We start from the raw sequence: 21,505 nt of genomic DNA, 5'->3' as shown, positions 1-21,505 counted from the left end.
AGCAGGAATTAGTTTTCCTCTCCTTGACTCCTCCAGGTCAAGAAAAAGCCATATCCTGATTGGGTGACAGATGTTCTTGGGGCCAGGCTGCAGGTCTTTGAACCTGTAAAGGCCACCTCAGGTTTCTGTGAGGCCCCAGTGAGTGGGAACCCCTTCTGTTAGAAGTTATCCATAAATTCACCACCAACAGGTAGGGTGTCAGCCAAGCAAGGTGTCCCCAGAACATCTGATACCCCCTCGTGTGACCCTATAGTGCCTTCTCCCGCCCCCCTCCTCCATACTCCACTGACCACCCCTTGGGCTTCCCCAGCTCGGACACTGTCTGCTGGCCTTGGAAGGTACCGCCTCAGGATGAAATCTGTCACAGGGGTGGGAAACTTGGCCAAGGGGAGGTAGAGGAGTTTGACATCCAGGCCAGGGCTGTAGTGGATGCGGGGGTTCCGGGAAACAATAGCGTGCTCCATGCTGTTAGTGATTTCACTGATCCTTGGCTCTGCCAGCTGCATCGTGTTCTTTAACTTGTCAGTATCTGTTTGAGGGTACAAGAGGGGGAAAAATCAAAGGCTCTATTATTCTTCATTAAAGATTGTTTCTTCTGAATTCCATCCAAGCTCCTTTTTCACCAGACCACTGATCTAACATTTCAGGCAGATTTCACAAGCTCCAGGTTGCCCCTTAAACAAACACCCTATAAATAATCTTATTTCTCTTCCCGAATTCAATAGTTGTGAATTGAATTCCTACTATTGCATTAGACTAGCAATGAGAAGAACTGTGCCCAGTTCTGCCACTTATTAGTTGTGTGACTTTGAGCTTAAACTATCATCATCTGTAAAATGGGGATAATAATACCTGCCCTAGAGAATAATAAAGATGAATAATAGCAGGGTAGACAGTGGAGGAAAGAGGAGAGAAAACAGGTGAATATAAGTGCACAGAAAAATTGGAAGGAAATAAGGAAAAATACTGTCTGGTGAAATTCCTAGTCACTGGAGGTTTTTCTTTTCCTCCTGTGGACTTCCTAGAGTTTCCAAATTTTCTACAAAAGCATGCAGGGAAAAGATGCTATTAAAAAATAGTAACACTGCCTTTGCTTTGGTCATAAGGTCATTATGGGGCTCAGATGAGCTAAGGCACAGACTGGTACCTTGTAAGACTCTAGCAAATGTGAGGGGCTGTTCCATTAGCATGGTACACATGGGTGTGGAGATGGGTCCAAGTCTGCTGTAGCTTACAACACAGATAGGAGACAAGCCACACAATACACTTAGGGAGCCCTGATCTGCACCCTCACCCCAGGACTCTGGGAAGGGGGTAGCTCAGTGGGACTCATATTTCACTGAGCGCCCCAAGGACTCAGGAGGAAGTGGTGCCTGAGAGTCAGACTTCGTGATAAGGGATTAGAACTTGAAAACAAAGAGGGAGCAAAAGCTAGCCTGACTTTGGGGTTGGTCCAGGAAGGCAGAGAAGTCACCCCTTCTGTGCAGGACACTGGTGGGCAGTTGATGAGGGCAGAACAGTGTCGTTCAAGTATGCTTTACCCCCCTCTCCGACTCCGAGGAACTCCCTTGCTGTTTCTTAAAGAGAAAACTACTGCAGTGAAAAGAGGTAAACTACATATTAGGAGTCCCAAAAAGAGCCACACTGACTTAAAGCCAGGCTGTCTATAGAGCAATAATGTCTTAGGAATCCGACACTCTGGGCTCCATCCTTGGGTCTGACACAGAGTCCACCACCAGCAGGTTCCAGGCGGGGAGGCGAGTGTCAAAGGACTCATTCATGAAGCTTGGGGTTACGGCTCCCTCAGAGGCAGGGAAGGCTGTGTGGGCTGATGAGGATGAGGCAAGCTGATGGGATGAGATGGCTTTGGAACTAGGCTCTGAAAGACGGGAGGACCCACATAGGCAGTGGGGTGCAAGAAGCTGCCTGAGACTCTGAAATATTTATTGCACTCCTGCTTTGTGCTGGGCACCCAGCTAGACATGAATTGAGGGAGACAGGGGTACCTTTTAGCCCCTGTCAGTCTCCTGGACAGTGAGGAAGAACTTAGGCTTTGCATTTGGGCATCCAGGAAACGTTTGTGCTATTGTGAGAATTTAGCAAAATAAAGTCTATAAAATAGAAGGCACTAGGCTTTGGCACTCAGTATGGACCCAACGGTCCTAGTCCCTCCCTAGGAAGAAAGGGGACTAAAAGGGGAATTTTTGGTGGCTTCCCTGGCAGGGTTGAGATAAAGAAAGAAACTTGGCAGGTGGCTGTGTGGCTGCGAAGTACGCTAACAAGCCAGGCTGTGCTCTGTGAGGACCAGAGCACTGTGTCCTGTTCACGTGCTTATCCCAGTGACTCTGTGTGTTGCTCCTTCGGGTGTGTGCCTAGGTTAGGTTGCTATTAACTAGCCATTTCCAATATGGTTCTGTTTTGGGGATAGCTAAAAATCACTCCAATATACCTGGCCTGCTCCCGGATTCACAAGCCAAGGGCCTGTTTGATTGGCCATAACAGTTTGCTGGAGCTCGTGTCCAGTGGTGCTTGTGACCACTCGTCTGTCTCCACAGCACCTGCCCCCCCCAACACTACCCCACATACACACATACTTCCCACAATGCCCAAGACCTTTCACTTCATGCCTTTGTCGGTCCTTCGCTGGGTTTCTGAGGTGGCCTCCCAGCTGGTCTCACGTCTCCACCCTCATCCTTCCCACGGCACACAAATCTGATCAGGTCATTTCAGAGCCATTTAATAAAAGGCTCTCCAAAGTCCTTCAGGATGAGAGCCACACTTCTTTTTTTTTTTTTTTTTTTTTTTTTTACAGCCACACTTCTTATTGGAGCCATCAAAGTCTTCTACTATCCGACTCGTAATGTCTCCCGGCTTCATCCCCATGCCCACCTCTTTACACTTTACACTCAGGCCAGACTAGTCATAACAACGAGGGCTAAGGTTGTTGAGTCCTTATCATATGGCTGAGCTGAGTACTTTACATTCTTGTTTAACTCTCCTAACAACCCACGAGAGAGGAATTATTATACTTTATCGTGGACAGACTGAAGTTTAGAGAGTTGTGTAACACGGTTAGAGGGACTACTGTCGTCTATACCTTGCACCCACACCACCTTCGAAAGCACACAAGTGCTATGCCAGGTCTCCAAACTGTTGCTCGTGCTCTTCCCTCTGTGAAACATTTGCCATCTTTTGCCCTTTTGGTGATCTCCTATTTATTCTTCAGAACTCACTAGGACACCAATGGTCACCTCTGTGAAGGCTTTTGTGACAGCAGAATTAAGTCCCTGTACTGTTGCTTTGTGTGTTTTTTTATAATTTACGTCATTTAATTAATTAATTAATTAATTAATTAATTTAGTTAGTTAGTTAGTTATTTTTGGCTGTGTTGGGTCTTCGTTTCTGCGCGAGGGCTTTCTCTAGTTGCGGCGAGCGGGGGCCACTCTTCATCGCGGTGCGCGGGCCTCTCACTGTCGCAGCCTCTCCTGTTGCGGAGCAGTAGCTCCAGATGCTCAGGCTCAGTCGTTGCTTTGTTTTGTATGCATGTCCATTGTTGCACAATTTGTGTGGCGTTACACTTGCTTTCAGACCTCCCCTTCTAGATTCCTAGAGATTTTGTCTCATCTGTGTATCCCAGTAAACACCAATAAAACTGAAGTATTAGAGTATGATCACTCGGAAAATTTTTAATCTAAAAGTAGTCAAATGCCTGCGTAAAAAATTTCCTCTGAAATCATGGAGAGAACTACAGATGAATCAGCCTATAGTATTTTATAACCCAACCCTTACCTTTCTTCTGAAGAACATCAGCTTTTCAACAGTGGTTTTCAGAGGAAGTTCGCCTTTCTACACATTCTTTTATGGACCTCACTGAAGACTACAGTTTCTGCCTGCATTGAGCTACTTAGAAAATGCCTTTGTGAGGTTTCCAGATGCTGGCTGAGTCTGTGTTTCACCCCAGCCTCATAGTGACCCCATAAATAATTTGGATCATTCTTTGCTAACTGAGAGTTTTAGGGGAAACTCACAGGGAATATATATTATCCTCCCCCCAACCCCCAAACAGCTATTCCCCTTGTTTATAGCAACAGCTACAGATTTCTCTCTGGGAATCCATGCCTCTTCCACTCTGAGTCCTTTGGTGTAGGTAGAGTGCATGACCCAGCCTGAGCCAATCAGAGCTTCACATTTCCCTGGGCACAGTGATGGGCTCAGGGTTGAGTACATCCTGCAATTCCCTCTGCTCCTGCCATCATTGGCCCACCAAGTCAGAGTAAATCTTAGACCGCTTGGGGGAGCTACTGGAAAGGACTATCCTGGGAGGAGATGAGGAGATGCTGCAGCCATGGGACCCCACCAACAGGGGAGAGAGCTGTAAGTCTGAAGCCAGTACAGAAAAAGCAGAGCCAAGAAATTGGGTGATTTGAAATGAAAATAGAGCTTTCCTCAGCTAGTGAAGGGTTTACCACAGCTGGATTGTAAAGGACAAGTGTCAGCTGAGTGAGCACAAGACAAAGGGCAGTCACATGGATTAGCACAGCTGGCGTATTAGCTCTAATTCTATCGATTTATTTAGCATTTGAAACATCCAGCCCTCTGTTCAAATATTTATTGCAATTCCTGGTTACTTTAAGACCTCTAACAGGCCTGAATAAATCTATAAGTACTGGAAAAAGAAAAAAAAGAAATAGGGTGAAAGCAGGTCCTAAGAACATCATTTGTGGACTGGATCAGGCAGTGCCTGATCCTTTTTAGTAATAAGCATCAAGAAATTCCTTTTCTGCTTAAATGATTTGGGTTGGATTTTCTGTCACTTGTAACTGAGAAAGCCCTAACTGATCCTCAGGACTTTTTACTTCTCCTCACAGAATTCTAATATGTCCAGAACTGAAAGATTACTTTCCCCAAGGAACACTTCTCCCTGACTTTTCCCTAAATCAATGAATGAATGATGCCTCCACCCATCAGGTTTCTTGAACTAAACCTAGCACTCGTCCTGGATGGCTTTCTCTCCCTCCCAGTACCAGGAGGTCTAATACACACCGGGCATCTATCAACTTCTTTCCATCTCCTCCACTTCTCTGTAGCCCAGACCACCAACGTGTCTAGCCTGGAATACTGCAGCAACCACAGGAGTCTTTCCCAATCACAAATCAGATCACATCCTGAATCCTCAGTGTGCTTTGATGCTCTAATTTTTCCTGGGTCTCTTCTGCTCCCCCGCACTGCTCCCCACCCTCTGGTATCTTTAACGTTCCTCTAAAGAGTTTCCTGCCTCAGGGCCTTCCTGAAAAAACTTTCTTGCTTATCCACCTTCAACAATGCCTCTTATTCTTCCCCAAAGTCAGCGCAGAGAAGCCCTCCCTACACCGTAATCTAAACTGGGGCCCCACTCCCAACCCTATTCTTTTTTTCATGGCCTTGTGTTTCTTCCCATGGTAATTATCCACATTTGTCACTAAAAGTGTGTGTTGTTATTAAGATCTATCTCCTCCACTGGGCCTTAAGGTGCAGGCAGCCAGCTGCTGCTCTGTCCACTCTCACCCCTGGCCCTACCCAGTGCCTGGCATGTGGTAGACTCTCAATAAAATGTGCATTAAATGAATAAATGGCTGTTATGGTTTTTAAGTTATGGTGTCTTGGCTTTTTACTCTGTGGATGTATGAGGTCTAGGAGAGCAATTCACTAAAATAACCACCCCTGCCCCCCAGACAGTTAGATACCTGCCATTAATTTAACTGAGTGATTATATTTAGCCCATTCAGAGTTCCTGGGTATATGCTTAAAATTCATCACTTTGGATTTTGGATGATTGCTAGTTAAGAATATCTCTTTGCAACACAAGACCTTGCAGCTCGCAGGTCCCAGTGTAATAGAGAAAAGGGGGTAATAGATGAAAACAACAAACTTTTAAATCAAATTGTTCCTACCAGGAAGCAGATAATATTCTAAGCACTTTTTGTATATTAACTCATTTAATTTTTATAACCCATTACAGATGAGAAAACTGAGCAACTGGCCCAAGGCAAGCAGGAGAGATGAAATTTACAGTCAGGCAGCCTAGTTTCAGAGTCTAAGAGCTTAAAACCACAACAGGAAAGTGCCTCTCAGGGATGTTCATGGAAGTCAAGTAAAAGAGAGGGAAAAAAATCTGGGTTAGGGAAATATATGACTAGGCCACTGAGGCCCAAATGGAGCAGGATGGGGCTGAGAGCCAGCTGCTTCACTCTGGACCAAGGGAACCTCCTGAGCCAGCAAAATGCCAGCCCCACCTTTCTGTCCCACACAAGGGCAGCTCCAAGGGTGGCCCTGAGGGGCTGTTCCCCCTCCAGGCACTTGGAGGGGAGAAATGGAGAGAAGCAGGAAATCTTGTGAATGATCCTCTCCTGAAACCAACTGGCTTGGCTTTGGGATTAGATGCTCTGAGTGAATGTGGGGCCGCCCGGTCCTCAGAGTAGGCCTCTCTCCCCTACCACGAGGTACTCCACCAGGTCTTTTGGCCAATCCCTCCTCCGCTGCACCTGCAGGCCACCCCTCCTCTTGTTCTCCAATGGTGGGGGCTCGTGCATCCCTCAAACTGGAAGAATTCCCCAAACTGTGAGTTTGGGACAGTATAGTAAACAGCTGTGGTGTCCCTACTCTACTCTCCAGAAACACCTGAGATTCACAGGAGACCCTTAGGCGAGGGAGAAAGAGAGCTCCCAGAGCCCCTTCCTTTTAAACATTTGTGTGATTTTCCTCTTTACTGATTTGACAAGCACTTAGTGCATGAGAGATATTTCACAGATATTAATCCTCACAGCAGCCCTGTGAGGTAGGCACTATCATTAACTCCATTTTATAGATGAGAAGACTGAGGCTTAAGGCGACTAGGTAACATTCTCAAAGTCTCCTCCTAGCCCGTAAGTGGCAGAGCCAGGCTTCAAACCCAGGCAGTCTGGCTCAAGCAGCTGTGCTCTTAATAACTCCTCATGGCAGTGCATTTTCACCTGATTCACCTGCATACGGGTGTTTGGGGGGAAGGCAGGTGCCAGGGGTGGGTGGGCAGCATCTCTCCTAACAACCCCATCTCCCCGCAGCTATGGTTTTGTCACTCCCCCAGCAGTTCTCAAATCCCAGCTCTGCCACCAGCTGTGTGGCCTTGGGCTCATAACCCCTCTGAGCCTCCATCCCATCATCTGTAAAATGAAAGTGGGTCAGTGACCCCCAAGACCTTTCCATCCCTCTCAGAGATGCCTTTCACTCCTGGGGAACGCACAGATATGGAAGTACTCCTCTCCATAGCTCTCGCGGGTCTCCTGAGGCAGCTGCTCCCACAGCTTTGCACATGCTCTCCTCCATGACCTCCAGGTCCTCCTTGCCCAGGATGGACGTCCGGTAGCTCCCCGGCTCAGTGAGGCTGACTTTCACCCTGAAGCAGTGAAGCTCACGCCTGGGAAAGAAGAGCTGGACTCAGTCTGGGACTCCACGATGACAAGGGATCATCAGGGAAAGTTACCTCTGACACCTCTAGAGGAGCTGATCTCCAGAGATCAGGAACCTGGAGGTGTGCCCCCCACCCCTGCACCAGGCCCAGCACTGCTTTCATGCAAATAAGCCCTTTCCCAAGCCTGTCTCCGGACAATTAGCCGGGAGGAATCTAGACCAAAGCCTTGCTGCGACCAGGTCCCTCCCACTCAGCCCCACCCCCAATGCCTAGGTGGCAAAGGAGTGGAGGGATCCACGCAAGGCTTGCATCCTTCTCGGAGGGCTGCCCACAGCACATCTGCCCCCAGACCTCTCCGTCTGTTTGGAGGACTCTCCCTCCTACTCCCACAGGCCCAAGCGGCGTGTTGCTTATTCTGAGACAGCCCAAGGGAAGGCTGCTCATCGCCACCCCACCTCTTCTCATCACTCTTCTCTGTGTCCCCGAGGAAGAGACCCCGGGAGGTCTAGCCTTCCTCCTGCTACTGTTTTAGCATCTTCTCTCCAGACCTCCCCTGCCCACAGGGTGCCCCCACCCAGCCCTCTCTTCCTGAGGTGAAACCCCCAGAACTCCTACCCTGAATGGTTTGGCACCTGGGCCCAGTCACCTGATGCTGTCAGAGAAGGCCTCGACGCCAAACTTAGAGACACAGTAGCCGCCACCAATGATAGCCACAAGGCCACCAGAGCTGGACATGTTGACGACCCTGCCCCGGGCTTTCTTGACCATGGGCACCTTATGGAGAGTCACTTGGATCAGTCCCACCGGGTTCACGTTGATCACCTTCACGTAGTCTTCCTTGGTCAGCCATTCATTGGGACCATTGGGCAGGCCTACACCAGCATTGTTCACCAGGGCCCAGAGGCCTGGGGGCGCAGTGGAGGGAGGGAGAACCAGACAAAAATCAGCAGTGTCTCTGGAAAAGCACCAGGGTCCACGACCCCCCAGCTCAGGGCTGCTGAGGATGGTTGAGCATGTCACAAGGCACAAGACAGCCAGTCTGGCAGCGTGGGGTGGGGAGCTATGACAGCCCAAAGGAACATGGGCCTTTTACTAATGGGTTTTCCCTAAAGGGGCAGTTTTTCTGATTCACACAGTCTGCCAGCTAGCTGGACACTGTACCGGCTACAATCCAGGCTTTAGCTAATAGCATCTAAGCTATTGGCTCTGGGAAAAGAGATTTCATTTTCATACCAATGAATTAATGTTTCAATTCCTTCCCCCATCATGCTTCCCCATCTCTGTTCACCTGAGTGTAAGAAACCAACTCCATTTCACACATTACCAAAATTACTCTGTTCATTCATTCATTCATTCATTCATCCATTCACACATTCATTCATTTCATGCATCTGTCAGTTACAGAGGAAGGTGCTAAATGAACAAAACATGGTCTTAATCTTCAATGATCTCAGAAACCAGAGAAGAAATAAATAAGACTTATAAACAAATACAGAAGACATTTAAATAAAATAATTTTGGAAAAATGTGAAAAGGGCTCCCTTTGAGATATTTAAATTGAGTTGGTATAAATGGAGAGAAATATCGCTAGGGATTGTCATTCAGCTCTGCAAGAGCCAGGCTTGAAGAACCTCAAGTTCTAGTTCTGGTTCTACCTCCAGCCTTGGACAGGTCACTTCCCTTCCCTGGGCCTCAGGTTCATTGTTGACTGGATTAGGACAGTTGTTTCCAGCCTGTGGTTTGCAGTCCTGAGAGCTTTCAGGCTGAACCCCAGAACCTGATAAGGAAGGGAGATGCAGGAGAACCTCAATTTTCATTTGTCTTACATATTGAAGTTCCAAGTAAAATTCCACTTGGGGGGTGGGGCTTGGGGTTCCTCCCCTTTCCCTCCCCTTATCTCACTTCCCCACCTTGGCCTCTGTAGCCTCGAGATACTCTTCCACACACACGTGGGCAGGTCTAGATGTAAACACCAATCATGGCTCACCCCTTCCCCTAGGCCTGGGGTCCCCACACAAGCTGTGTCCCCATCCTATCTCTCTGCCTTCCTCCAAGTAGAGACCCCAGGAGACCAACTGGCTGGCAGGACTCAGAGCCTTCCCAGCTAGGGGAGACTCTTGTCTTACAGTGGAAGAAATGAGCTCCTGAGACCCAAAGACTGTAAAACCCAAGTGGTCTCTGCCTGTGGAGAAGGGACACACACTCGCTGCTACCTCTGATCATTCCTGGTAAATAGCTCTGCCTGCTGGCAAACCAGGACAACTTTAATTTTTTTTTTTTTTTTTTTCTGCAAAGAGAGCTAGAGAACTTTCAAAACACTGTGAACAGCTTTAGGGTCATGCCAACTTGTCACGTCCAGAGACTCTGAGGGGCAAAAAGAAAGCATGCAAGTATCCCTTCCTCCCATTTCCCAGTGCTTCTTAGACCAAAGATGTTGCCCAATGGCCCCCCAGAGATGTCCCCATACTAATCCCTGGAACCTGTGAATATGGTGGATTATACGGGAAAGAGGAATTAAGGTAGCAGATGAAATTTAAATTGCTTAACTAACCTTAAAATGGGGAAATTATCGTGGATTAGCTTGGCAAGCCCAATATAATCACAAACGTCCTTCTAAGTGGAGAGGGAGCCAGAAGACAGAGAACCAGAGAGATGGCAGCCTGAGAAAGACTCAGCCCAACCTTGCTGGCCTTGAAGATGAAGAAGGTCATGAACCAAGGAATGCAGGAGGCCTTTAGAAGCTGGAAAAGGCAAATGAAATGCAATCTTCCCTAGAGCTCTGTTAACACTTTGATTTTAGTCCAGTGAGACCCATTTTGGACTTCTGACTTCCAGAACTATAAGATAATAAATTTGTGCTCTTTTAAGCCACTGACTTTGTGTGCATTTATTACAGCAGCAATAGGAAACTAGTATACCCAGTGAGTCATTAACACAAGTGGCTCAAAGCTGAATGTAGGGCACTGGGCGGAGGCAGCCTGTTGAAGAAAGAAACTGACTCTTGCTGAATTATTCGTAACTTAGTTCATTTGACAAATATTTATTGAGCACCTTACTAGATGCCAGACACTGTTCTAAGCACTAAGGATATATAATAAATAAAAGGAAAACCACCTCCCCCACTAGAAGCTTTATTCTAGCAGGAGAAATAGAAAATAAATAAGAAAAATAAGTAAAATATATTGAATATTGGATAGTGGTAAATGCCAAGGAGGAAAATAAAATAAGAGTTATTGTCTGTCCCTCCTGGGCCCCAGAGCTCTCCTGCCCTGACTCATGTGCACAGACTCCAGATTAGTTCCCTCAGGAGTCAGGACTTCCCCCAGGCTGCTCCTTCTACAGCTGAGCCACCCTGTTCCTCCATTCCTACACCCACATCTTGCATGTGGGAAGATCCCTGGGTGGGTCCCCATTCAGTCCTAGTCCATCCCTAGCCCACAGCCTCCTTTCCCAATAAGAGCAGCCACCCTGACATAGGCACTTACCCTTAGGTCAACCTGGTATCCATCATGATATGAGGAAGAGGAGAGATCTCGCTCCCCACCCTGCAGTCTAGCCTGACACAGTCAAGGAGAACAAATGTCCCCACTCAGGGAGTCCAACCTCATGTTCCCTCTCTCCTCCCTCTAGCCTGATCCCGACAAGAAATGTGCTCACATTTTTATAGGAGCTGATAGTTAGGACTACCAAAGTCCCAGTGAGTCAACTCCATCTTTAAACGTTTGGACAGACGGAATGCATATTCCCTCCCTGAACTTCTAGTGCAAACCTCCCCCAAACCCTGCTAACCCTCTGAGTTTCTGGGAAAGAAAACTTCCTTGGGAAATCATCTCTTCATGTGGACAGTCTAAACCCTGCAACAGGTCCAATCCCACTGAGCTACAGGCCCGGCCCCTTTCTCTACATCACCTCTCCCATCCCATCTGAACAACAGGGTCCCTGATAACTGTCAGATACCTGTGGGAGAAAGAGAGAAAAAGAAGGATAAACTGAGAAAGCCAAAGAATGCAATTTGTCCCACCTTGCTCGCCCACTTGGTCCCTCACCCACTGGGCTGCTGCTTTGATGCTCTCAGTCTTGGTGACATCCAATAGGGTGGTCTGCAGCTGGTAGGAGGTACCCTGCTGAAGCTTCTGGGCCCCTCCTCAGTGAAGCAAGCAGCCAGCACCCGCATGCCCCGATCAACCAGCTGCGTGGCCAGGAGGTTCCCAAATCCCGAGTCACAGCCCATGATGAAGACGTACTTGTCCGAGAGCTTGCGGACCAGATTGCAGTTCTTGAACATACACGTACATAAAGGAGAGGTCCGTGATAGCCGCCATAGCAGAGGGGAGAGGTGATGGCCGAGAGGAATCGGGCTCAGAAGACAGCAGGAGAGGCTGGTACTCTGAGCCCCAGTCTGCTGGAGCCTGTTGAGAAGAGCTCTCCTCCCTTCTGCTGCCGGCGACAGATGCACAGCCCCTGGGTGAGCCACGCTATAACTTGTATAGGTGGATGCATCACCATGCCAATTTGCCTAGATGCAAGAAATTCAAGTCCAACCTGAAACTTTGTCACTTCAGACAGCCCTGGTGGCTCCCTCTCTCTCTGCCCCAGCCCTAATGGGTGAAGATGCCAAGGATGGGAAAAAACACAGTGGTGATGTTAGTGCTGAGAAGTGGCTCACCTCGGTGGTCTGAGCAGAGGAAAGAAGGAAGGAGGACTCAGCCCAGAGGACCCTCCTGGAAATCTCCCACTTCCAGCCCAGGGATCAAAATCATTTGTCATGAATGCGGGCATGTGAAGAAATGTAACTGCTATTTTCGTTGGAAAAATTAAGACAAATTCACTAATGCAAAACAAACAAAATTGGTTTTGTGCCCTCCAAACCCCAAGAGAAATGAATTCCAGGTTATCAGCTCTTTGGAATTCTCTGTCCTTAGGTGAGTCTCCATTACGAGAGATGATGAGAAATAAAGGGTCTGCCCCAGGGTGGATGTGCCTCCACTGTCCTGAGGTCAGAGGCAGCAGGACCCCGCTTAAGGGAAACTGGTTATGTGAGGCCCCAACTCCCAGAAAGCAGAAACCCCTGAGGGGTTCAGGGCCTGGGTCCTGGGGAGGTGATGCTCAGGTCACCAATGAGGAGTCCCCACTGCACTCCAAGCAGGCCCAGCACCCCCCTCACCCAGCAACCAGGCAAATGGAGGGAGTCAAGGACCAAGGACACATAAGCTCCCCCGGGCAGGGCCCCCAGTGAGTATTTTTCTTCTACCTCCAGGACCGGATATACACTAGGCTGAGCTGAGGAGCCTGAAGGGGGGTGATGTCAGTGAAAGGAAGGGACTGTAAAGTCAACTGACACAGTGGCTAATGGAAAACGCAGAGGGAAGGGAGGCCAGGAGTCAAAATGATTCTGATAACAGGTAGAACCACAGGTGTCAAGAAAAGTCAGGAGGAGACACTTTGGGCATACAGAGAGAGGCAGGAGAATAGAGAGTTCTGATATGAGCATTACTGAGACTGAAGCCGAGCTAGATGATAAGCATCATTGAGACTGAGGTCCAGCCAGATGATGAGGATGGCTCATGAATTCCCTGGGCAGCTGTGGGAAGGGCCTGGGGCCAAGTCCTTGGCCCTGAGAGGGGATGACATATGGGAAGAGCAGAGGACTGGGGTCAGGAACTTAGAAAACTCTCAGGGTCAGAACTTGGAGGGAAGGGAGAGATTCCAGGCGATGGGGCAAAGAACACACAGAAAGGTAGAAGGGAAGCCAGTAAAGAAAAGGAAGCAAGGATACGAGACAGAGGTATGAGTAATGAGGGGCCATGCCCAGGGCTGCATAAAATATGGGGACAGAATTATGCTGGAGTTTGTGGTGGTTCTTTGGATAAACCTCTAGGGTCACCATTTCTCAGGATAGACCTGAGAAAAGAGCCCAGGCTCATCCTGAGGGACCCGGGACCAACTGCCTACACCTTCCCTGTCTAGAGGGTCTGACACAGAAATGGGGCCACAAAGTTCTCTAGAGTGAAGGGAAAAGGATGCATCTCACTGCTCTATGCTATGTTATCTACCAAGGTTAGTCAGCTCCAGAATGTCACCACAAATCTAAGAGAGTCTGACCATTCTATACCAAGGGTGGTGGGAGTAGGGGGGGTGGGGGTCAGTTCATGGACCCAGCCCTGGGGAGCAGACCCAAAGCCTGCAGGGTATGGAGGTAGGAGGTGGGAGGTGGAGGCGAACCTCACCTACTTCATACCCACCCCAAGGCACAGCACTGCCTACAGTGGGTCTGGGAGGCATCTCAGAAGGCTGTCTGCCTCCTTGGTGAGTGAACAAGGAAGTCTTGGCTGGAAGAAGTCAGACAATGTCACTCAAGGGCTGAGCAGGCCCAGGAGTGTCCTAGTTCTTCAGACAGTCCCAGTTGGTGAGATCCAGGGTTTTGTCTCTAGACCTGAAAAGAATGACTTGGAACTGTCCCAGCGCAGGCCTGGGCCTGACTCACCATCTCATAGGCCTGTCTGCTGACTGCTGGCTCAAGCAGCACTTCCCTGGACTCAAACTCCCAACATCAGAAAAATGCAGGCCATGGAATGGGGGTTGGGAGGGTTGCAGGACCACACAGAGGGCTCTTCTCCTAGGACTGAGAATGCTGTCCACTCTGATGAGTGGCCTCCCTATTCAGCTGGCACATGAGGCTGATGGGTCAGGCTGGTGGTTGTCTTGTGCATCCCCAACCCCTGCTCACAGGTATTTTCAGTGGGGAGAGGACCCTTTGCCTCTTCCAGGCCATTTCCATCCTGTGGGATGAGGAAACGAAGGCACACTCTGAGGAGATGAACAGAGGCAGAGCAGGTGGGGCTGAGCCCCCTCCCAGCGGCTCACACCCTCCAAACAGTGCAGATTCCTCAGGGTGGCAGGAGGGCCATGAGGCTCAGAGCCTTGAGAGGCTGCTCAAGGACCAGGGCACAGATGTGTGCTATTGGATCCCTGTTCCTCAGCTGCAAAACTTGGTCCTTTCTTCCTAATATCCCCAGAGCCTCAGAAGAAGCCTGGAGCAGAGATAAGGAGGAGGATGAGCTGCATGACCTTAGAGACCTGGAGAGCTTCCTCCCTCCACCTTTTTTCCCTCCTCTTGAAGCATCATCCCTCACACAGCAACCCAACTAGACCTCCCATACACCCCAATCTTGACTTCACAGGGCCCTGGCCCTTGAGGAGCTACAGTAGACCATAGCACCCATCAGGAAGGAGGGTATGTAGCTCTTGGGAAGTAGATGAGCTTGACATCCCAGGCAGGTGAGTATCATCAGGTGTGTGGGTGGCAGGTGGTCAGAGCACGTCCACGCAGTTCATGACCAAGGACAGAGATTCAACTTGCATTTTTTCAAAATATCTTCGGTTATATTGATGTCTGTTCAAGATGAGAAAGTTTCCTTATATACTTCCACATCCCTCCTTTCCAATTCACAGCTCTAATATGGGAAGAAACCTTCTAAGAAATCCTGCCCTCCCCCTGCCCCACCCCCACAAACCAAAGTCCCAAACTAATCCATTCAAATTCTCCAAGAAGCGCCCGAATTCTTACCCCAGGAACAACTGTTCCACACTAAGCAACCTCTGGCTCTACTTCTGAGAATATCCAATACATAAATTGGATCTTTCTATAAACACTAGAAATCTAAGCACGTGAAAACCAGCTGCTCTAAAGTCAGTTTGCCATGAGTCCACAGGTGTCTATCCTCTCTGGCTTCAGTTTCCTCCCAAAATAACAAGGGGTTCAGATGAGACAGTGGTTCCCAGGTTTACCAAGCCTGGATCCTTTCCTTAGGTCACCAGTTGACCACATGGGATCCTGGGGATGGAGCTCATGTGCCCACTGTGTGGGTGAGTCAGAGCCTGGAGGATGGACCTGAGACTGGAGGAGGTGCTAATGATGGACCCAGGCTTCCAGACAAGGGTTTGCTTCTCTCTCCAAGGTCCACAACTCACTCACCTGAGGCCAGGAATGTCTCCGCATAGAGTTCCTTGACCTCTGAGCTGGCCTGATCCCATGCTGCCTGGAGGCCCCGAGAAATTGCCTCAGGGCTGGTCACAAAGGTCTTGAAGTAACCAGGCTTGATCACTGTCCCCTTCATCCCAAAGTAGGAGAGCTCCTTCCTGCAAGGGAGGCAGGCAGAGGGGCAAAGACTTCAGAGTTTTTATAAACCAAGACACAAAAACACACACACAAATAAGACACCAATACAGGATTGCAGTGCGATAAGCAGGAAACTCTGGGAGGTTGTGAAGTACAGAAAAGCCAGAAGGAGAAATCTTATGATGATGTTATTCTGTGTAGAGTTTGAATATTTTTCCAAATATTTTATATACATGTGTTTACGCTTCTAAATCCTACCAGTTGAGTTGCAATGTACCACTTAAGTGCTATCTCCTCATGTTCCCCTCACATCCAATTGATCACCAGGCTTTTTATATTTTATCCCCTCCATACTCAATTTCCTCTCTCCCCTATCCTAACCAGTCTACTCCCTGGCCATTTATCAGCTGGGCTGGTGTAACTGGACCCTAAAATGCATCTCCCTACCTGGGATCACTTCCCTGCCCCATATTCAGAGCCATCCTCAGCCCTGCAGCCAGTAGGGTCTCTACTGCTGATATGATTAATTACTTTCCTTGATTAATTGCTTCCATGGGGTTACACTGCAAACAAGGCTCCCCCAACCTAATATCATAGCAGTAACGTAGGTGGAGCACACTGTAGCCAAATTATATCGGCGACAATTCTACCTCACTTTCTGAGTGTGGGCCAACTTCCAGGGCAGAGTAAGTTCATTCAAACGCTACAGTCGCCAAGTCCATCCTGACGCCAAGAACTTAGAAAGGAGCTTCCCAATGAATGCCTGGCAAAAGCAAGAGAGAAAGTTCTGGAAAAAAGAACTCTAAGCCTGTGATGAAAGGAACCCCCTGTAAAAGTCTCCCCCAGAAGCACAGAAGCAGAAGGACCAAGGGGGTGGGGGGAGGGTCTCTGTCCCAGGCCATAACCTGGGGGAGTCCAAGAAGGCCTCCATGCCATATTGGAAATGCAATAACCTCCAACCCAGAGGGACACGCGGCCCATGACGCTGGAGATGTTGACCACACGGCCCCTCGCCTTCCGCACTAGGGACAGCAGACTCAGGGTCACCTTGATCATCCCCAACAGGTACACGTCCAGTATCTTCATGAAGTCCTGGTTGGTCAGCCACACGCTGGGTGCAGTGGACATGGAGATGGCGGTGTTATTCACCAGGCCCCAAAGTCCTGGGAGCAGTGAGGGCGAGAGGGCAACACCATGCTGGGCCCGTGAGTGAGGACCCAGCGGAGGTTCCAAGTCACCTTCCACCCAGTGAGGACTTTAGGAGAGAGGCTGCAGGGGGAACGGCTGGAACAGAGACCAACATGCTGCCTGCGGGTTTGGGGAGACCAGACCCTGTAAGCCGTTGGAGGACAGAAGATGCGCCACCCCCCTGACTCAGTCTTCACGCCCAGCCCACTGCCTGGTGACAAGGGGCAAGCACCCCAGATTGGATGAACACAGGGACTGAGGCTGAGGAAATCTAGTGAGTCCATAGTCTGGAACTTGGAGGGTGAAGTTTTGTGTTTTCACAGTCCATGTTGTCCTTGCAGACATTATCAATATTCACCTACATTTTCAGATTTTCTGACAGCTGCAGGACTGAGTGCCCAACAACTAGCTAGTATGAAGGAAAGAGAGGGAAACAGAGAGAGACAATGAGGAAGGGAGGGGAAGAGAGGAAGAGAGGAGACAATGGATAAAAGACAAAAACAAAAAGGATGAGAAATATTTGGGTGCAGATTGGCTGGGTAAAACAGACCTGAAATCCCAGGTTTGGGAGAACATGTTGACAGGCCTGGTATTGACCTCTGGGGCCTGGCCTTGAAATACCCGCATCAATACTGAGCAGGGTTCCTGCAGGAATCTGGGGAATTCCACGGGGTAGGCTTTCAGGGGGAGGCAGGCCTGCCTCTATTAACCACCCTCCCCCAAATCGGAATTTACACTTTGTCCCAGAAAAATACACCCTCTCCTCCCACCCACACAGGAGGCAACTCTGACCCCGTGACTCTCAGTTCACAGTTCACCAAGCTTCATGGAAACCTCTCTGCAAGACTCAAAGACACATACCAAATATTTAAACACTAACCAATTAATAGAACTCAGGGCAGAAGAGCAGGGTCAGGGGAGTTGGGTACAGGGTGTTGGAATTATTAACACACAGAGTTAGTCCCTCCCCTGCTCAGTACCAAGCCTGCCCTTGTAAGAATGTATATTCTCCCACCATATTTGACACCAAAGACCCAATTAATATACATGGTTACAACGTAGGGAATTGGGTAGAAAGAAGTTTACCAAGACATCATTTATGTTGAATCCAATGAATAAAATGTGGGAAACAATTACATTCATGCCATGAGGTACTTTTTACTAAGTAGCGCTATTCTAAAGTATGGAATATTCTCAATCATTATTTATTATGTTTTTGAAGAAATTTTTGTTATGTGTAAATTTGTTCAACTTCTTTCAGTGGAAAATTAGGATACAAATTATGTACAAAATGTAATATCCTGTATGTAAAAATGTTATCAGTACTTATGTGCGGGTGGTGTGATATGGGGTAACTTTGGTTTTTATCCATGTACTTTTCCCGTTTTTCACAATGGTCATGTTTTAAATCTATACTTAGATAAAAGAAATTAAAGTTCTTTCCTTCTACCATAAAACACAGGCAGAACTATAGTAAAACACACACACACACACACACACACACACACACACACACAGAAAAACGGAAAATAAAAGAGAGAGAAAGTAACTCCATAGTAGTTTTCTGACCTTCCTTAGAAAAGTCCTGACAGTTCAGTGTCGACATCTGAAAAATGCGTGACATTTAAACACAAGTCGGATGACTAGGGGTCACCAGCAAAACATGATCAAGTGCTGAGAACTCAGCTCAGCTCCAGCGCCGCCCCCCAGCCCCCCATGAAGCCTTCCAGCCAGAGTGCCCATCTCCACCCCTCCTCCAGAAAGTGCACCCCGATCACCCTGGTCACTCAGCATCAAGAAACCCAGACCTTTTGCTGAGATGGGAGGGGACACCAAACAGGAAGTCTGCAAGGACACATTCTCATCAGGGAAAACTCTCCCTCAGGCTGCAGAGCCTCAGGGTTGCGAGGTGGGTGCGGGATGGAAGAGGCTTGGCTGGCAAGCTGGGTGAGGAGAACACAGGGAGGACTTCAAGTCCTGGAAAACACCTTGGGAATCTCCCCAGGCAGCTGTCAAGGGGTCTCCACTTCACAGAGAGGAATCAGACTTGAGAAATATGGGTGGTACCTCTGTCCCTCACATGTTCCTTTGACCACTTGGTGGCCGCAGTGATGCTCTCAGTCTTGGTGACGTCCAGGATCACTGTTTCCAGCCTGTTTGATGTCTGGTTCCTCAGCTGCTTGGCCCCCTGCTCTGTCAGACACGCAGCCAGAACCCTCAAGCCTCGCAGGTCCAGCTGCCTGGCCAGCAGGTTCCCGAAGCCCGAGTCACAGCCCGTGATGAAGACAAACTTGTCCTGGAGGTGGCTCACCACCTGCCTCTCCCGGTACCAGCGCAGGAGGTAGTACAGGCCCACGAGGACCGCCAGGTACAGCCACATGGCTTTGCAGGGGACAGACACAGGCAGGCTAGGGTGAAACTCGAGTCCAAACTTGAGACAGGAAGACTTAAGAACACACACAATGTTGGTTGGCCAACCAGCCTCCAGGCTCTCTGGCATGGAGTCCTCAGGATTTTCCTGTTCACCCTCTTTGGTGAGTAATACTGACTCTGGCCCCAGTGTTAATGCTCTTTAGTACATTTACACCATTTCTAATAGATGTCATTGCATTTCCAACACAACCCCTTGAGGATCTTTTACAACCACCGTTTCCAGGTCCTCCCACTCCTCCCTGTTTCCCCTGCTCACCTCTCCCCTCCCCACGCTCCACATTGGGCCTTTATGTCCTTGGTCTCATGATTCACAACTATCTTCTTCCCTTTTTCCTGCTCAGCCTGGGACCGGGGTCTCCCTTACCTACTGGAGATTCTTACAAGGGGAATACACGTGGAATCAAGACACAAGTGGCTTCAAAACCCAGCTCTGCTGCCAACCAGCTGTGTGACCTTGGGCAGCTGGCTAAGCCTCTGAGCCTGGTCTCCTCCTCTGGCTCAGCTCCCAGAATTCACTCCTGAAAGACTAAGTCCCTCTCAGCCTCTCTAGGACTAGAAGGGAAGGCAAACGAGGATAAGGTCTCTCCTGAAGAAGTGGTTCCCTGGGCCTGAAAGCTGTTCAGGAGAACAGCGGGGGTGTCTGATCTCAGAGGCAAGGAGAGGGACAAGAAGGGAATGGGGGCGACACACGCAATGGTGAGACGTCTCCCAGATGCCGGGCCAGTTGTTGGAAGGACTCACACAAAGCTGGTCTAACAGTTGTTCCCCTTTCACTCTGTGAAGATGCCCTGCCCACAGCCCTGGGGGCCCGGCTACATTGCCCTCTGCCCCTCCTGTGCTGAGTGAGGCCCTGCCCTGCCCGGCACCACACCCGGAATCCAGACCATTCAGACACTGAGAAAAGACTGATTTGAACAGGGATCATGGGATGGGGTGTGCGAACCTCCCCCGATCAGGGAGTGCTGTAAAGCCCAATAATTGGAGAGAATCAGGTCAGTTGTATCAGGGTGATGATGGAGAAGAGGAGGGAGCTGCCCCCTCAGGAGATTAAAGAAATGACCAGAGGCTGGACCCCAGAACAGCTGTGCATGCAGGGACTTTCACCGTGAAGTGGAGGATACCATTCAGTAACGGGGGTGGACCCATCAGGGGCACAGAGCTGGTGAGTGGGGCAGGGACAGAAGGAGCCTGGCTCAGTGCGCTGGGCATCTCCTGACAGTCCACATTTACTACAGCTCCGACTGGTAAGTAAGGAAATACGAGAGGCACTGGGAGGGAAGGAGAGGCTTCCCCAAGCAAACAGAGGCTCAGATGCCCCTGGAACCCACCCCAGCAGCCAACAAAGACAGACAGGGGCACAGATTCAGCCTTTAGTGGTAACTGTCAAGTGCAGGGAGCTGACTGTAGTCCTGAAAGTGTTTGTCCCTCAGGTGGGAGTTGGCAGCAGTAATAGAAAGGCTCGTCTTGCAGACCAGCCTGTGGCTGCTTCCTGCGTGACCCCCAGGACCCTCCTACATGGGCTTCCCAAAGGGTGAGGACAAAGAAGGCCAGGATGAAGGATGGTGCCCTGGAAACTGTCAGGAAGCCGGGCGGCAGGCGAATCCTAGGCAAACACAAGCCCTGCTAAGGGAGAAGGTTTGGTTTCTTTACTTGGAAGAAACAAGAGGGTCTTTTCGTCAGTGACCACGAATTCCTTCAGCCATAAACTCCCATGGGGCCATGCAGCAGACACGTCCCAGCCCTCATGCCATCTGCTTCCCTCTTGTGAACCCTGAAAGTAATATGACTGCTCGCGGGGGTCTCAGGAGCTTCCGACTACATTCCGGGTGGGAACAACCACAGGAAGGTCAGGAGAGAGCAGTAAGAGAAAGGAGCCTGGGGTGACACTCACTCACCTGGGAGCTGCAGGGGCCAGAAGAAGAAATCCTTCAGAGGCGACCCTGTCAGGGAGACTCTGACAAAGATCTCTGCATCTATGGTCCAGGGAGTTGCAGCTGGCCCAGATTCTGAGCCCACACCTGTGAGCCTGTTTGTACTGGAGCAGGGACTGCCACCACCTGGGGTCGCTCTGCCCAGTCTCAGTAGGACCACTGTCAAAGACAGGGCGTCCGGGCTTCCCTGGTGGCGCAGTGCTTGAGAGTCCGCCTGCCGATGCAGGAGACGCGGGTTCGTGCCCCGTTTCGGGAGGATCCCACATGCCGCGGAGCGGCTGGGCCCGTGAGCCATGGCCGCTGAGCCTGCGCGTCCGGAGCTTGTGCTCCGCAAATGGGAGGGGCCACAACAGTGAGAGGCCCGCATAACGCAAGGAAAAAAAAAAAATAAAAAAATAAAAATAAAAA

At 49.6% G+C, this 21,505-nt stretch overlaps 1 protein-coding gene and 1 pseudogene across 1 annotated transcript in view; both read right to left on the bottom strand.

The window, feature by feature from the left end:
* Positions 1-11,748, bottom strand: part of SDR9C7 (short chain dehydrogenase/reductase family 9C member 7) — an 18,252-nt gene extending 6,504 nt beyond the window's left edge. Inside the window, 7 exon segments of the mRNA XM_007467798.1 lie at positions 282-529; positions 7,259-7,343; positions 7,345-7,432; positions 8,073-8,331; positions 11,448-11,564; positions 11,567-11,708; positions 11,710-11,748. Coding sequence (XP_007467860.1) covers positions 282-529; positions 7,259-7,343; positions 7,345-7,432; positions 8,073-8,331; positions 11,448-11,564; positions 11,567-11,708; positions 11,710-11,748 — 978 coding nt within the window.
* A 2,853-nt stretch (positions 11,749-14,601) lies between these two features.
* Positions 14,602-19,113, bottom strand: LOC103075795 (retinol dehydrogenase 16-like; annotated as a pseudogene).
* Positions 19,114-21,505: the final 2,392 nt, after the last annotated feature.

Source organism: Lipotes vexillifer, unplaced genomic scaffold (assembly GCF_000442215.2).
Source record: "Lipotes vexillifer unplaced genomic scaffold, Lipotes_vexillifer_v1.1 scaffold387, whole genome shotgun sequence".
Lineage (NCBI taxonomy): Eukaryota > Metazoa > Chordata > Mammalia > Artiodactyla > Lipotidae > Lipotes > Lipotes vexillifer.
This window is presented reverse-complemented; position numbering and strand designations above follow the sequence as displayed.